This window comes from Zootoca vivipara, chromosome 7, assembly GCF_965207765.1.
Source record: "Zootoca vivipara chromosome 7, rZooViv2.hap1.1, whole genome shotgun sequence".
In the NCBI taxonomy this organism is placed as follows: Eukaryota; Metazoa; Chordata; class Lepidosauria; order Squamata; family Lacertidae; genus Zootoca; species Zootoca vivipara.
Genome location: NC_142590.1, coordinates 83227592 through 83239366, shown reverse-complemented (window position 1 = coordinate 83239366; position 11775 = coordinate 83227592). Strand labels below are relative to the sequence as shown.

At 41.0% G+C, this 11775-nt stretch overlaps 1 protein-coding gene across 2 annotated transcripts; it reads left to right on the top strand.

Annotated features, from left to right (window-relative positions):
- The first annotated feature begins 169 nt into the window (after nt 1-169).
- Nucleotides 170-9829, top strand: PRELID3B (PRELI domain containing 3B). Of its 2 annotated transcripts, none has more exons than XM_035121970.3 (6): nt 170-323; nt 1801-1969; nt 3216-3305; nt 3823-3893; nt 6839-6941; nt 8004-9829. In XM_035121970.3, exons 1-6 carry the CDS (start codon nt 292-294, stop codon nt 8121-8123), a joined length of 585 nt encoding a protein of 194 aa, XP_034977861.1. In that variant the 5' UTR covers nt 170-291; the 3' UTR covers nt 8124-9829. The 2 variants fall into 2 exon arrangements, with proteins under 2 accessions (XP_034977861.1, XP_060133303.1); XM_060277320.2 differs by lacking the exon at nt 170-323 and adding an exon at nt 686-809.
- The last annotated feature ends 1946 nt before the right edge of the window (nt 9830-11775 follow it).

Genomic DNA, 11775 nt, shown 5'->3' with positions numbered 1-11775 from the left:
CGCCCAGCCGGTGAATAGGACGCCGCCCTATCAGACGTTTCCCTAGGTGCTTAGCCCCTCCCACTCCCCCCTCACGGGCGGAGCAGGCGCACTTAGGGGCGGGAGGGGGAACGGTCACCCGGCTCTTTTCGTCCCCTCCCCCTCCGCCTCAGTCCTTTCTCAGATCCGTCAGTCAGGCTGGGCGGGCGGGCGGCTCGGAAGGGCGTCGCGGGGGGCGCCTGAAGGAAACGGAGGCTGCCGAGAGGCAACCCCCCCCGCCGCCTCCATTTTCCTTCTCCTTCGGCCGCCGCGATGAAGATCTGGACCTCTGAGCACACCTTCGAGTGAGTAGCGGGCGGTAAGATGCCGGGTTAAAGCGGGGAGTGGGCGGCGCTGGGCGCCCTCCCCCCTGAGCTTGTGGGGTGGTGGGCGCAGCGGGAACTCGGCCTCTGAGGGGACACCCGAGGAGCACACTCCTTGGGGCAAGGCGCGGTCGGCCTTGACTTCATTTAGGGGGTGGAGAGCCGCAGGGGCGCGCTGACCTTTGGGCTCCCGCTCCATCCCCTAATTATCCCACACGCACCCCCGAAACAGCTGCACTGGGCAAGGGGGCGTCTGGTAATCTTGGGGGGGGGGGTTAAGGTTCCTACTACCCCACAGAAGTGCATGCGCTTCTCCCTCTCTTGCCCCCATTTCCCCAGCGTCGCTAATTGATTGTCCCCAGCTCTGTTTTGGTCACCTATGGAAACCTTTCAAATGGGGCATTAAAAAAAAGAAAAAATCTATTATCGGTGTTCTGGCGCTGCTGACAACTCTTTTCCATCACCAAGGTTGGTTTGAGGGTATAGTAGCAGCAGCACCCATCTCCTCCCTCTTGTCCTTCTCTCCACCCCCCACCCCCACCCCTTTTTTATTTAAAAAAGCTGCAACAATATGGGTTTTAAGAGGAAGAATTGAAAGCAGAAGAAAAGTGGGCTCCTTCTTTGTTTCTTTCACAGGTACTCCACTGGATGCATATTTCAGTGAAGAAGCATTACATCAGATTTTGCAGTGCATAGTCTTCCCATGTGGCTGAGGCTAAGCAACTGTCCTGAGGATTAGTGCAATTTTCTTGTCCACATTTTCTATGCTGATGGTAGCCCACCACCTTCTTGGGTCTGCCATGGCCAAGTCCTCTTCTGCAATGTTCTTATGGTGTCTCCCGCCATAAGAAATGTAAGGAATGCAGACTGGAAAACAGGTGCTGAAGAACTGCATCAGGCGCCTCCCCCCCTCTGCAAGCAGTGAAAGGCCTTCCTTTCATTCTGTGCAGGCAGCACGTGTTTAGCCATGCTCTGTTCTAGCAGTTGCTGTTTGAAAAACATGTTTTTCACCGACTGCTGCAGTTGCTAGGTTTGGCCGTGTGTTGATTTTATTGAGTTTTCTTTTGCTCATTATAAAAGTCCAAGGATCCAAGCAGCATTTGGGTTGAAATGGATTCGGGGCTGTGCCTTGATTCTCCCAGAATTTGAGTGTATCTTATTTTGGAGTTGTGGCTTAGGCTTTGTAGTACAGTACTCTTCTTTCTTTTGTGACCAACCTGATCTTTAAGCTGCTTTTGAGACTCTTCATTTTTGCTTATTTTTATGATGCTTTTTGCACAGTTTACATTATATGTACAGTACTTGAAAGAGAATTCCTTGAGAATTCCGTGACAGTAGTATGTGGTGAACTGGTTGGCTCAGGTTCTTAGCTAAATCTGAGACTATCTGCAGAGCTTATTCCAATGTAACTAACTAAAAAGTGCTTACCAGTATCTTCATTTTTGTTTTTATTTGACAGCCACCCTTGGGAGACAGTTACTACAGCTGCTATGCAGAAATATCCAAATCCCATGAATCCCAGTGTGGTTGGAGTAGATGTTCTAGACCGGCATGTAGATACCAGTGGAAAGTTACATAGCCACAGGTTGCTCAGTACCGAATGGGGGATGCCATCAATTGTAAAATCAGTACGTGTCCAATCAGGATGCAGGACAAATATCTGACTTTCTTTGAAATTACATGCATTTGACCTTGGTTTTTATAAAATACAGTGCAATGACCTTTCTCTGAAAGTGTTATTTGGGGATCAAGTTAGCTTTGCATTTCACTCTTTCACAATACATTATTTGGATTTTCCTGAAATGTTCAGGGTGCAAATTAGTAATTTCTGTTGGGTTTATTTACACCATAATTACATTGTATTTAGACCTGGAAGGAACTGGTGACTTTGTTGAAAGGTGCTGTCCATTCATTTAGCATTTTATAATAGCAGCTGATGCATTTGATAAATCTGTGTGTATATTTAATGAATAAATAAAGTGAGAGTCCGTCAATCCAATAGCACTCCAAACAGTTGCCTCCTACAGAAGTCAGACCCCCTTTGTGTCGTCCACTCCATCATGTCCTAGTCAGCATATTTCAGGAAGCACTTATCCACTTCATTTGCATTGATTGATAGCCTGAGTGTTCCCACTTAATTAAAATAAATAAATTCAGCTGGTTAAATCATTTTAATTTCAGCCAGAAAAATATTAAATATAGAAATTCATTAACAAGTCAAGCTTCATAATACAATGGTTTGTTGCGCTGTAAATTCTAGGTACATGCAAACCAAGCAGTTGACTGAGTTCTCAATTATTGAGAAACAGGCATGATGTGACTGACCCTAGCAGCTTGTTGGTAACAGGTAAAAATATTACTAAGAAATAACTGATTGCTAAAACATCAGAATGTCACAGTAAGAGTGTTGCATAATTTTGCCATTTTCAGCATGGTTTTTCCAACTGTAGGGTAAATCCTGCATAGATAATGTGTAGAATGAATGCTAGCAATAGTATCTGAGTTTTGGGGGGAGGGTTTAAGTGAATGGCTCTGTTCAGATGTAACAGAAAGCCCAGTTTCCTGTTATGAGAAAAGGACTGCATGAGCCTTAGGCTTTTTCAGCTAGTCACGAATAAGGAAAGGGAAGAAGTGGAGAAGTCCTTTACAGTTACAATAATGTTCAGGTACAGAGGAAAAACAATACAAGGAGCAGAAATCAGATTGTGATTCAGGCACATGAAATGGAACAATAAGCCATGTGCACTAAACTGGCAACTATTGAATATACATCTCAAGATCTGACTAGATATCTTTAAACTTTGTCCTGTCTTGTACTCATGTTGATAATGAAAATAGTCCTGAAATATATAATGCCTGATGTTTCTCTCCTAGCTTATTGGTGCTTGTCGAACAAGGACATATATACAAGAACACTCCATAGTTGACCCAGTAGAGAAAGTACTGGAGCTCAATTCTAGTAATGTAAGTATTAATAAAACTGTTTGATCTTTACACTTTAGTTCATGCATGCAAAAATCTATTGGAAGTTTTTTGTAGACTTATTTGGTAGCCTTTTATTTGAACATGTAAAACGTACTTAGATTTTTTGTGGAGCTGTTCTGACATTTCTTGTTCAGAAGCTGAATGAACGGGGGAGACACTTCTTAGTGGTACACACAACATGCAACTTTTCTCTCAGATGTTTTTGTGCCATGTTATACTGACTTGTACTTATTTGTGGACTGTCAACATGACAGTCTTTTGTGACTCTGGCAACATTTAGCATCAAGGATTTGTTTCCAGTTCCTGCTGCATTATATGTGATGTAATCTGAGGTTTTTTTTAGTAATGTCTACCTTAGAGAAGACTGTTGTAATATCATGAAAATACTGTGCCCCAGCTGTAGTGGCTTCAGATGCCATAAGTGCACAGCCCTTTACATTTCTTACTGAATTTTATAACAGGAAAACTTTACTATATAAATTATTTTTTTTTCTAGATTTCGTTTACAAATCTGGTGTCAGTAGATGAGAGATTAATCTATAAACCGCATCCTGAAAAGCCAGAAAAGTAAGTAATTGGATTTCTTCAGAGTTTTACTTTAAACCACAGTTGGGGAATCTATGGTCTACAGTGGTACCTCGGTTTATGAACACAATTGGTTCCGGAAGCCTGTTCATAAACTGAAGCGAACTTTCCCATTGAAAGTAATGGAAAGTGGATTAATCCGTTCCAGACGGTCAGCGGAGTACTTAAACTGAAGCGTTCATAAACTGAAGCGAACTTCCCCATTGAAAGTAATGGAAAGTGAATTAATCCGTTCCAGATGGGTCCGCGGTGTTCGTAATCCGAAAATTCGTAAACCGAGGTGTTCATAAACTGAGGTTCCACTGTACAAGCCTAATTAGGCCCAGCACAGTTGGGCCTATGAGGCAATTTTCCCCAAGCCACACCTACCTGCTTCACTCTTGACATCATATGTGATATCAGGTAAGGAACAAGTGGAGATGTGCCTGCCAGTGCACAGTTCAGAATGTTAAAAGTGAGCTCCCATTTTATCCCATTGGCTGGATCTGGTTCCCCATTCTTGCTCTAGACCAGTGGTTCTCAAACCTTTTTCTCTGGGCCACGCTTTCAGAATAAAAAATTGCTTGCACCACACTGATTTTTAATTGAGACATTGGAAAACAAAAGAAGCAACTAACAATACATGATAAATTTTATAGCATAGAACACATCTACTTCATAATATAGTTATGGGACATCCAGAAAGTATCAAACAATGCAGCTGCATAGGAACACGAATTTTTCACAAAATATAGTAGTGATTGCCCTTTAATCTTCCTGCTGCACTTGCCACCATCTCCTGCCACACCAGTGAGGTGCGCTTCAGCCTTTGAGAACCACTGCTCTGGATATTCATTTAAATTTGTAGTCTGAGGATTGTGAGTAGGTCACATTCAAAGTGACCAAAACAAGCTTTTTTTTCTAACATGTTTTCTTGTAATGAATGTAATCCCATTTGCTAGGATTGCTGGCGCTAGGCATTTTCAGTAATGGCATATTAATGTCTCTTTAGGTAGGATAAGAACCTGTTATATTATCATGCCACCCCTTGACTCTTCTGTTTTTATTGTCTACTATCTAATTTTAAAGGATATAGGTGCCTCTGCCTAAGTGAGCCTCATTATCATTTCCTTGTTTCCATTTTTCTCTTGATTGCTATAACTGACTTCAAACAATTACCTTGAAAACTTGCAGAACTGTGCACAGCAATCTGGTTCCATGGTTGTGTGTAACTTCCATGGAAAGGAGGAAATGACAAAAGGTGCTGTAAGAGTGGTGGTTAAATTTCTTCCACAGATTCCCATTCTTACCATTGTTGTTTAGTCGTGTCCGACTCTTCGTGACCCTATGGACCATAGCACGCCAGGCACTCCTGTCTTCCACTGCCTCCCGCAGTTTGGTCAAACTCATGTTCGTAGCTTCGAGAACACTGTCCAACCATCTCGTCCTCTGTCGCCCCCTTCTCCTGGTGCCCTCCATCTTTCCCAACATCAAGGTCTTTTCCAAGGATTCTTCTCTTCTCATGAGGTGGCCAAAGTATTGGAGCCTCAGCTTCACGATCTGTCCTTCCAGAGAGCACTCAGGGCTGATTTCCTTAAGAATGGATAGGTTTGATCTTCTTGCAGTCCATGGGACTCTCAAGAGTCTCCTCCAGCACCATAATTCAAAAGCATCAATTCTTCGGCGATCAGCCTTCTTTATGGTCCAGCTCTCACTTCCATACATCACTACTGGGAAAACCATAGCTTTAACTATACGGACCTTTGTAGGCAAGGTGATGTCTCTGCTTTTTAAGATGCTGTCTAGGTTTGTCATTGCTTTTCTCCCAAGAAGCAGGCGTCTTTTAATTTCGTGACTGCTGTCACCATCTGCAGTGATCAAGGAGCCCAAGAAAGTAAAATCTCTCACTGCCTCCATTTCTTCCCCTTCTATTTGCCAGGAGGTGATGGGACCAGTGGCTATGATCTTGGTTATTTTGATGTTGAGCTTCAGACCTTATTTTGCGCTCTCCTCTTTCACCCTCCTTCTTTCACCCTCATTAAAAGGTTCTTTAATTCCTCCTCACTTTCTGCCATCAAGGTTGTGTCATCTGCATATCTGAGGTTGTTGATATTTCTTCCGGCAATCTTAATTCCGGTTTGGGATTCATCTAGTCCAGCCTTTCGCATGATGAATTCTGCATATAAGTTAAATAAGCAGGGAGACAATATACATCCTTGTCGTACTCCTTTCCCAATTTTGAACCAATCAGTTGTTCCATATCCAGTTCTAACTGTAGCTTCTTGTCCCACATAGAGATTTCTCAGGAGACAGATGAGGTGATCAGGCACTCCCATTTCTTTAAGAACTTGCCATAGTTTGCTGTGGTCGACACAGTCAAAGGCTTTTGCATAGTCAATGAAGCAGAAGTAGATATTTTTCTGGAACTCTCTAGCTTTCTCCATAATCCAGCGCATGTTTGCTATTTGGTCTCTGGTTCCTCTGCCCCTTCGAAATCCAGCTTGCACTTCTGGGAGTTCTCGGTCCACATACTGCCTAAGCCTGCCTTGTAGAATTTTAAGCATAACCTTGCTAGCGTGTGAAATGAGCGCAATTGTGCGGTAGTTGGAGCATTCTTTGGCACTGCCCTTCTTTGGAATTGGGATGTAGACTGATCTTCTCCAATCCTCTGGCCATTGCTGAGTTTTCCAAACTTGCTGGCATATTGGGTGTAGCACCTTAACAGCATCATCTTTTAAAATTTTAAATAGTTCAGCTGGAATATCATCACTTCCACTGGCCTTGTTATTAGCAATGCTTTCTAAGGCCCATTTGACTTCACTCTCCAAGATGTCTGGCTCAAGGTCAGCAACCACACTACCTGAAGTGTACGAGACCTCCATATCTTTATGGTATAGTAACAGAAATTTGAGAAGTCAATTGGTAAACCATTATCCTTTTTTCATTAGAACCATTTTGACCCAAGAAGCAACGATTTGTGTGAAAGGGGTTAGCGTCAGCAGTTACCTGGAAGGACTAATGGAGAACACAATCTCTTCTAATGCTAAAAAAGTATGTAGTCAGCTTTTATGAGTTTTAAAAGCTTTTATGGAGATTATATGGAGATCTTTTAGAATTTGCATGCAATGCAGTGCTGTTGCAGCTGAGTGAGAACTTGCAGAATTCCTGAGTCAAATGGACAGTACGTGTACTACATAGTTGTAAACAAAGAACCAATCACTTAGGCCCTGATAATGCAGTGTGGAGATAATACTAATCCACCTTAGTTGGCTGTAACTACCATGTGGAGCTAGAACCAGTAGACGGTGGGGAGCATGAAGGTTCCAGCTCCATCTAGATTGAGAAGTGTGGGTTGGTTGGGTGGCTAGTTTAAAGTGTTGGGTTGTCAATGGGTCTAATACATTCATGAATGTTCTAATCCATATCAGGGACTCTGGTAAAAATAAATAAATCGGGCTTTACAGGTCAAAACCAGTACTTTAAACTGGGCTCAGAAACTAATTGGCAGCAAGTGCCTTTGGGCCAGGGTTGGTATTATGTGCTGAAACCATCTTGCCCCAGTGAGTGACTTGGCTGCTGAATTCTGCCCCAGTTACAGTTTCCAAACAATCTTCAGAGGCAGCCCCATGTATAATGTGTTGCAGTTAACAGTTAAATAGTTAACTGAAGTGTATATAGGTGAATTGCAGACTAAAGAGCTCTTTAGCTGGAGGTGAAAAACTCAAATTCAAAGAGCTTTTGAAAGTCTTTCGAATTTGCATCTAAAACTTAAATTGCACCTGATTAATGGATCCAAGAAGAGTGTTCCAAACTCTGGTAGCTTCCACAGAAAAGACCCTATTCCCCAGGTAGAAAGGCATGGAATAGAGCTGCTGTCTAATATTAGAGCAGGCAGTCCTTAAGCCATGTGTGGTGTGTTTATTACAAGGCCTAGCTGGCACTAAATCCTTAAGTATTAGGCCATGACAATCAACTTTATGTTAGAATAAAATTGCTCTGCTTGTATTTTATTACTTCATTTATGTTAAATACATTTTTGCAATGCATGTCTCCTCCATTTCTTGACTAGATAGGAAATTAGAACATTTTTAATCAAGATGTGTGTGTTCTCAGGGACGTGAAGCACTCGAATGGGTAATCAACAAACTGAATGCCGAAATAGAGGAATTCACTTCTTCAGCAAGAGGAAACATGAGGTCTTCTATGGCAGCCGCAGCCTTTATGGAGAAATAAAATATAGCTATATTTGTCTATATCAGGCCTGAACATATGAAGCAAGTAGTTGTAAACTTCCTTCAAGCTGGAAATATTTATTCTATCTGTTGAAAAGAAAGAGGACTGTAGATTAGATTTTTAAATTAAAAACCTGGAGAGAAGTTGCATACGTTCATACATGAAGGTAATATGCAGGACTCAGTTCCATTCAACTGTGTTACTTTCAGCTGAAATAATCTGAACTTTCAGTTCCTGCAAACACTGGAAGTATCTTAAAGTTACAACCTATAATAGGCCTCCAATAGAACAAACTGGAAGGTTAATCTATTGTTAACCCCATCTTTGATAGAATTCAGGTTTTCCTAGACTCTGTTACTTTTGGGACCCAAATTAAGATGAATTATCCTGGGTACAGTAGCTTGGGTAGTTTGTGTTGTCAGAACATTGGTTATTACTTGAAATATGATTGTTTATATTAAAATGCTGCTTTGTATGCTGCTGTCATGAGTGTTACAATTTGCTAACATGAAAAGTGTGGCACATAGCATTTGTTCCCTTACCTTAAAGCTTTGCTCTATTAAGAAATGCTTCATAATTTTGAAGGATTAACCAGCTAAAGATTTGTACTAGGCAAATTATGAGTTTGGCAGAAGCTGCATGAGATAACTAAGGGGGGAAATTTGTTCAGAAATCCACTATTTTAGTTTTGTAGATCGACTTCAAAAAGATACCGTTACAGTTGCAAAATGTAATTTTGTTATATGCTCATTCTTTGGTTTTGCAGTTTCAAGAAACTGGAAGTAATATAAATATGTAAACTCTGAGACAGAAGTATTTGTTCCATTTCAAATGTACTGTAACATTGTTAAATGAATTGCATAATGATTTATATGCTTGCTCAGCAGGACATCATGGACTATTAACATTTCTTAAATAGTAAATTGTTTCTTCTGTCTCCAATAAGGAACAAAATGTGACAGGTTGCTTAATTTTGCCATTTAGTATTCTTTAATTCCATAGCTAAAATAATGGTGAGATTGCAATATTCTTCCTGTTCTTCACAGGGGAATATTTCTAGAGGTGAAAGTTGAGAATGGAATACAAAACCCAAATGGAAGATTTTTTAAACATGGATATTGTGTGAAATAAAAATAGCAGTGGAAACAAAGTAATGCTGTTGTAGAAGAGGGCCAATTAAAATTTCTGTATAAGGTACCTTTCATATGAAGGCCTGAAGAGGTGGAAGCCTATTATCTCCCTGAAGATACTACACCAAGTAGTAATTGGCAGAACTAATGGGTTGCAAGTTCATTTTGCAATCTCTAATTCTGTAGATCTTCTCATTTATATATTGAGAACAGTTACAGAAGTCTGCTTGTGCATGCAATTTTCTGCCATATAAGCATATGTCAGTAAAACAGAACTAGCACTAGTTTTGAGTGCTTATTTAGATAGAAATGTATCCTTTAATCTTCAAATGGGGGAAAGCGGAAGGAAGAAAACCTGTGAATCTGCCTAAGGTTACAAATGTTTACTTGCATATTTAAATTTTAAATATTTTTGTACTTTTTCTTTATTGCATTTGTAAAAGCATATCAGTTTTTTATATATTTGAGAATGTTCTTAACTTAATTAAAATGTCAATGTTTGATATTCAAAACTGTGTTTTAATTTTGGTGCATAGTAACTATCTGTTCTGATAAAAAAAGGTCACAGCATTTAAATACTGAGTAATTATTTCAAAGCCTGTATATTTTATCTTTAATTTGCTTGGATCGTTTTCATAATTTGAGAGGAATTGTGGGAATGGAGATTAGAATTCTTAGATATTAGGCAAAAGCCTGTGCAAACTTTACTGTCTAGAGCAGAGGTTCCTAAACTTTGGTATAACATGCTCTTTCTACTGAAGTATATGCTGAGTGTATGCAATATTCTTCTCCTTAAAAAGTCATCCCCAACCTTCAGCCCTTGGAAAGTGCTTATGTGCAGCTCATCCCCTCTTTCTTCCATTGTAGGTGCTACTTTTTCATTTTAGGGAAGAAAAAAGCACAGCAGCAAAGAGGATGGTATCAGAGTTGTAGCTGTGATCAAATTAGTTTCTCTTACATGCCTTATGGTTTCCTAAATCAACAGAAACTACCTTCTTAAAATTTACCAAAGTGTACATTTCACTAGAACAATCAGCAATGAGTCATCACTGTAATTCCCTATCCCAGTCTTCTTGTCTCATTAGGAAAATGTTATGTTATGGCAGTAGGGTAGCCACATAGGTATGGCCTGTAAGGCAGGGATTAATTTGGAAAGAAACAGAAGGCGGAAATGGACAGGGGGCAAGACTGTATGGAGATTTGGCCACACAAGCATCTTGTCTGTTTCCTGTTAACCTGGATACAATAGAAAATTCATGAATGGTTGCTCAGAGATAACAGGTAAATCACTCTTTATGCTAATAGCTTTAGCATAAATTTCATTGCAGGTGGGGGGGTGGGGAGAAGAGAACCTTCACCTGTGTCATGGTCCTGATCTGGATCAAAGTCCTTGTGGCTTCTATTTTAAAAAGAACATTTGCACACCTGTAAAAATGAGGGCACCATGCTAAGCTCGGCCAGTCTAATGGCAGATGGAAAGTGATAGGAGAGAGTTGTGGTTCATTGCTGACAAAGCTTTTGCTATAGCACCCGGGGGTGGCCCTTGAGATGCTCTTATGCTATGATTCCTGTCATCTAACCATTGGCCATATTGGCTGAGGCTGATGAGATTTCAAGTCCAGCAATGTTGAGGGGGACGGGACAGGTTCTCCACCTCTGCTCCAACAGACGCACTGCTGACCGCAGTCTCATGATATTACCTCTGGTGTTGGCTGGTTGGTGACCTCAGGACTCTGCATCCAGGCCACCAATTTGCAGTCCTACTTGAGAGTAAGGGGTACCATCAAGTAATTCAATGTCCCCATTACAATGACTTCCAAATAAAAGCTGATGTCGAAAGATGAAGAGAGCAACACCCAGTCATCGCTCTGTTAGGGACTCTACATGCCCTACAACATTCCTAGATACAGTACGCAGTTAATTTTAAAAGGTAAAGTGGGAGCAGGAAGAAAAGGTTAAGATGTCACAGGTTGGGATGGAAAACATAGGACAGGTGATGAAGAGAGGAATCCACCTAGCTATAGAGCAGGGAGCAATAATGCATTATTGGAAGGGGAAAGAGAGGCAAAAGTTATCAGAGACTTGCCCCAAGCAGGTGGTTCCTAACAATACTTGGCAAATTATTTTCTGCTGTAAGCTCCAAACTTACAATGTTTCAAGGCTCTAGTGATTTTCTGAAATGTATACAATACATCCTGTTCAGTCTATGCCAGCAGAAATGACAGAGCCACCTGCCTTTACCTACTAAGTAAGCATTGCAAGGGGGACCCTGAACTGTTTGCAGCTCAAATTGGTTGCTGGGTTTGCATCTCCCCCTCTTCCCTCCACTACTTTTGAGTCATGCCTTCTAGATTGTAAACCTGCAGGCAAGGATTGTCTTGTTTTAATTATGTACGCCACTCTGCAAAGAGTGGTGAACAAATGTTCTTAATTGTAATACTGATGATGATGATGATGATAAATAAATAATACAAGCTTCCATTGCTGTCGCTGTCCTGATTTGCAGTACTGCCTGCCCCAAT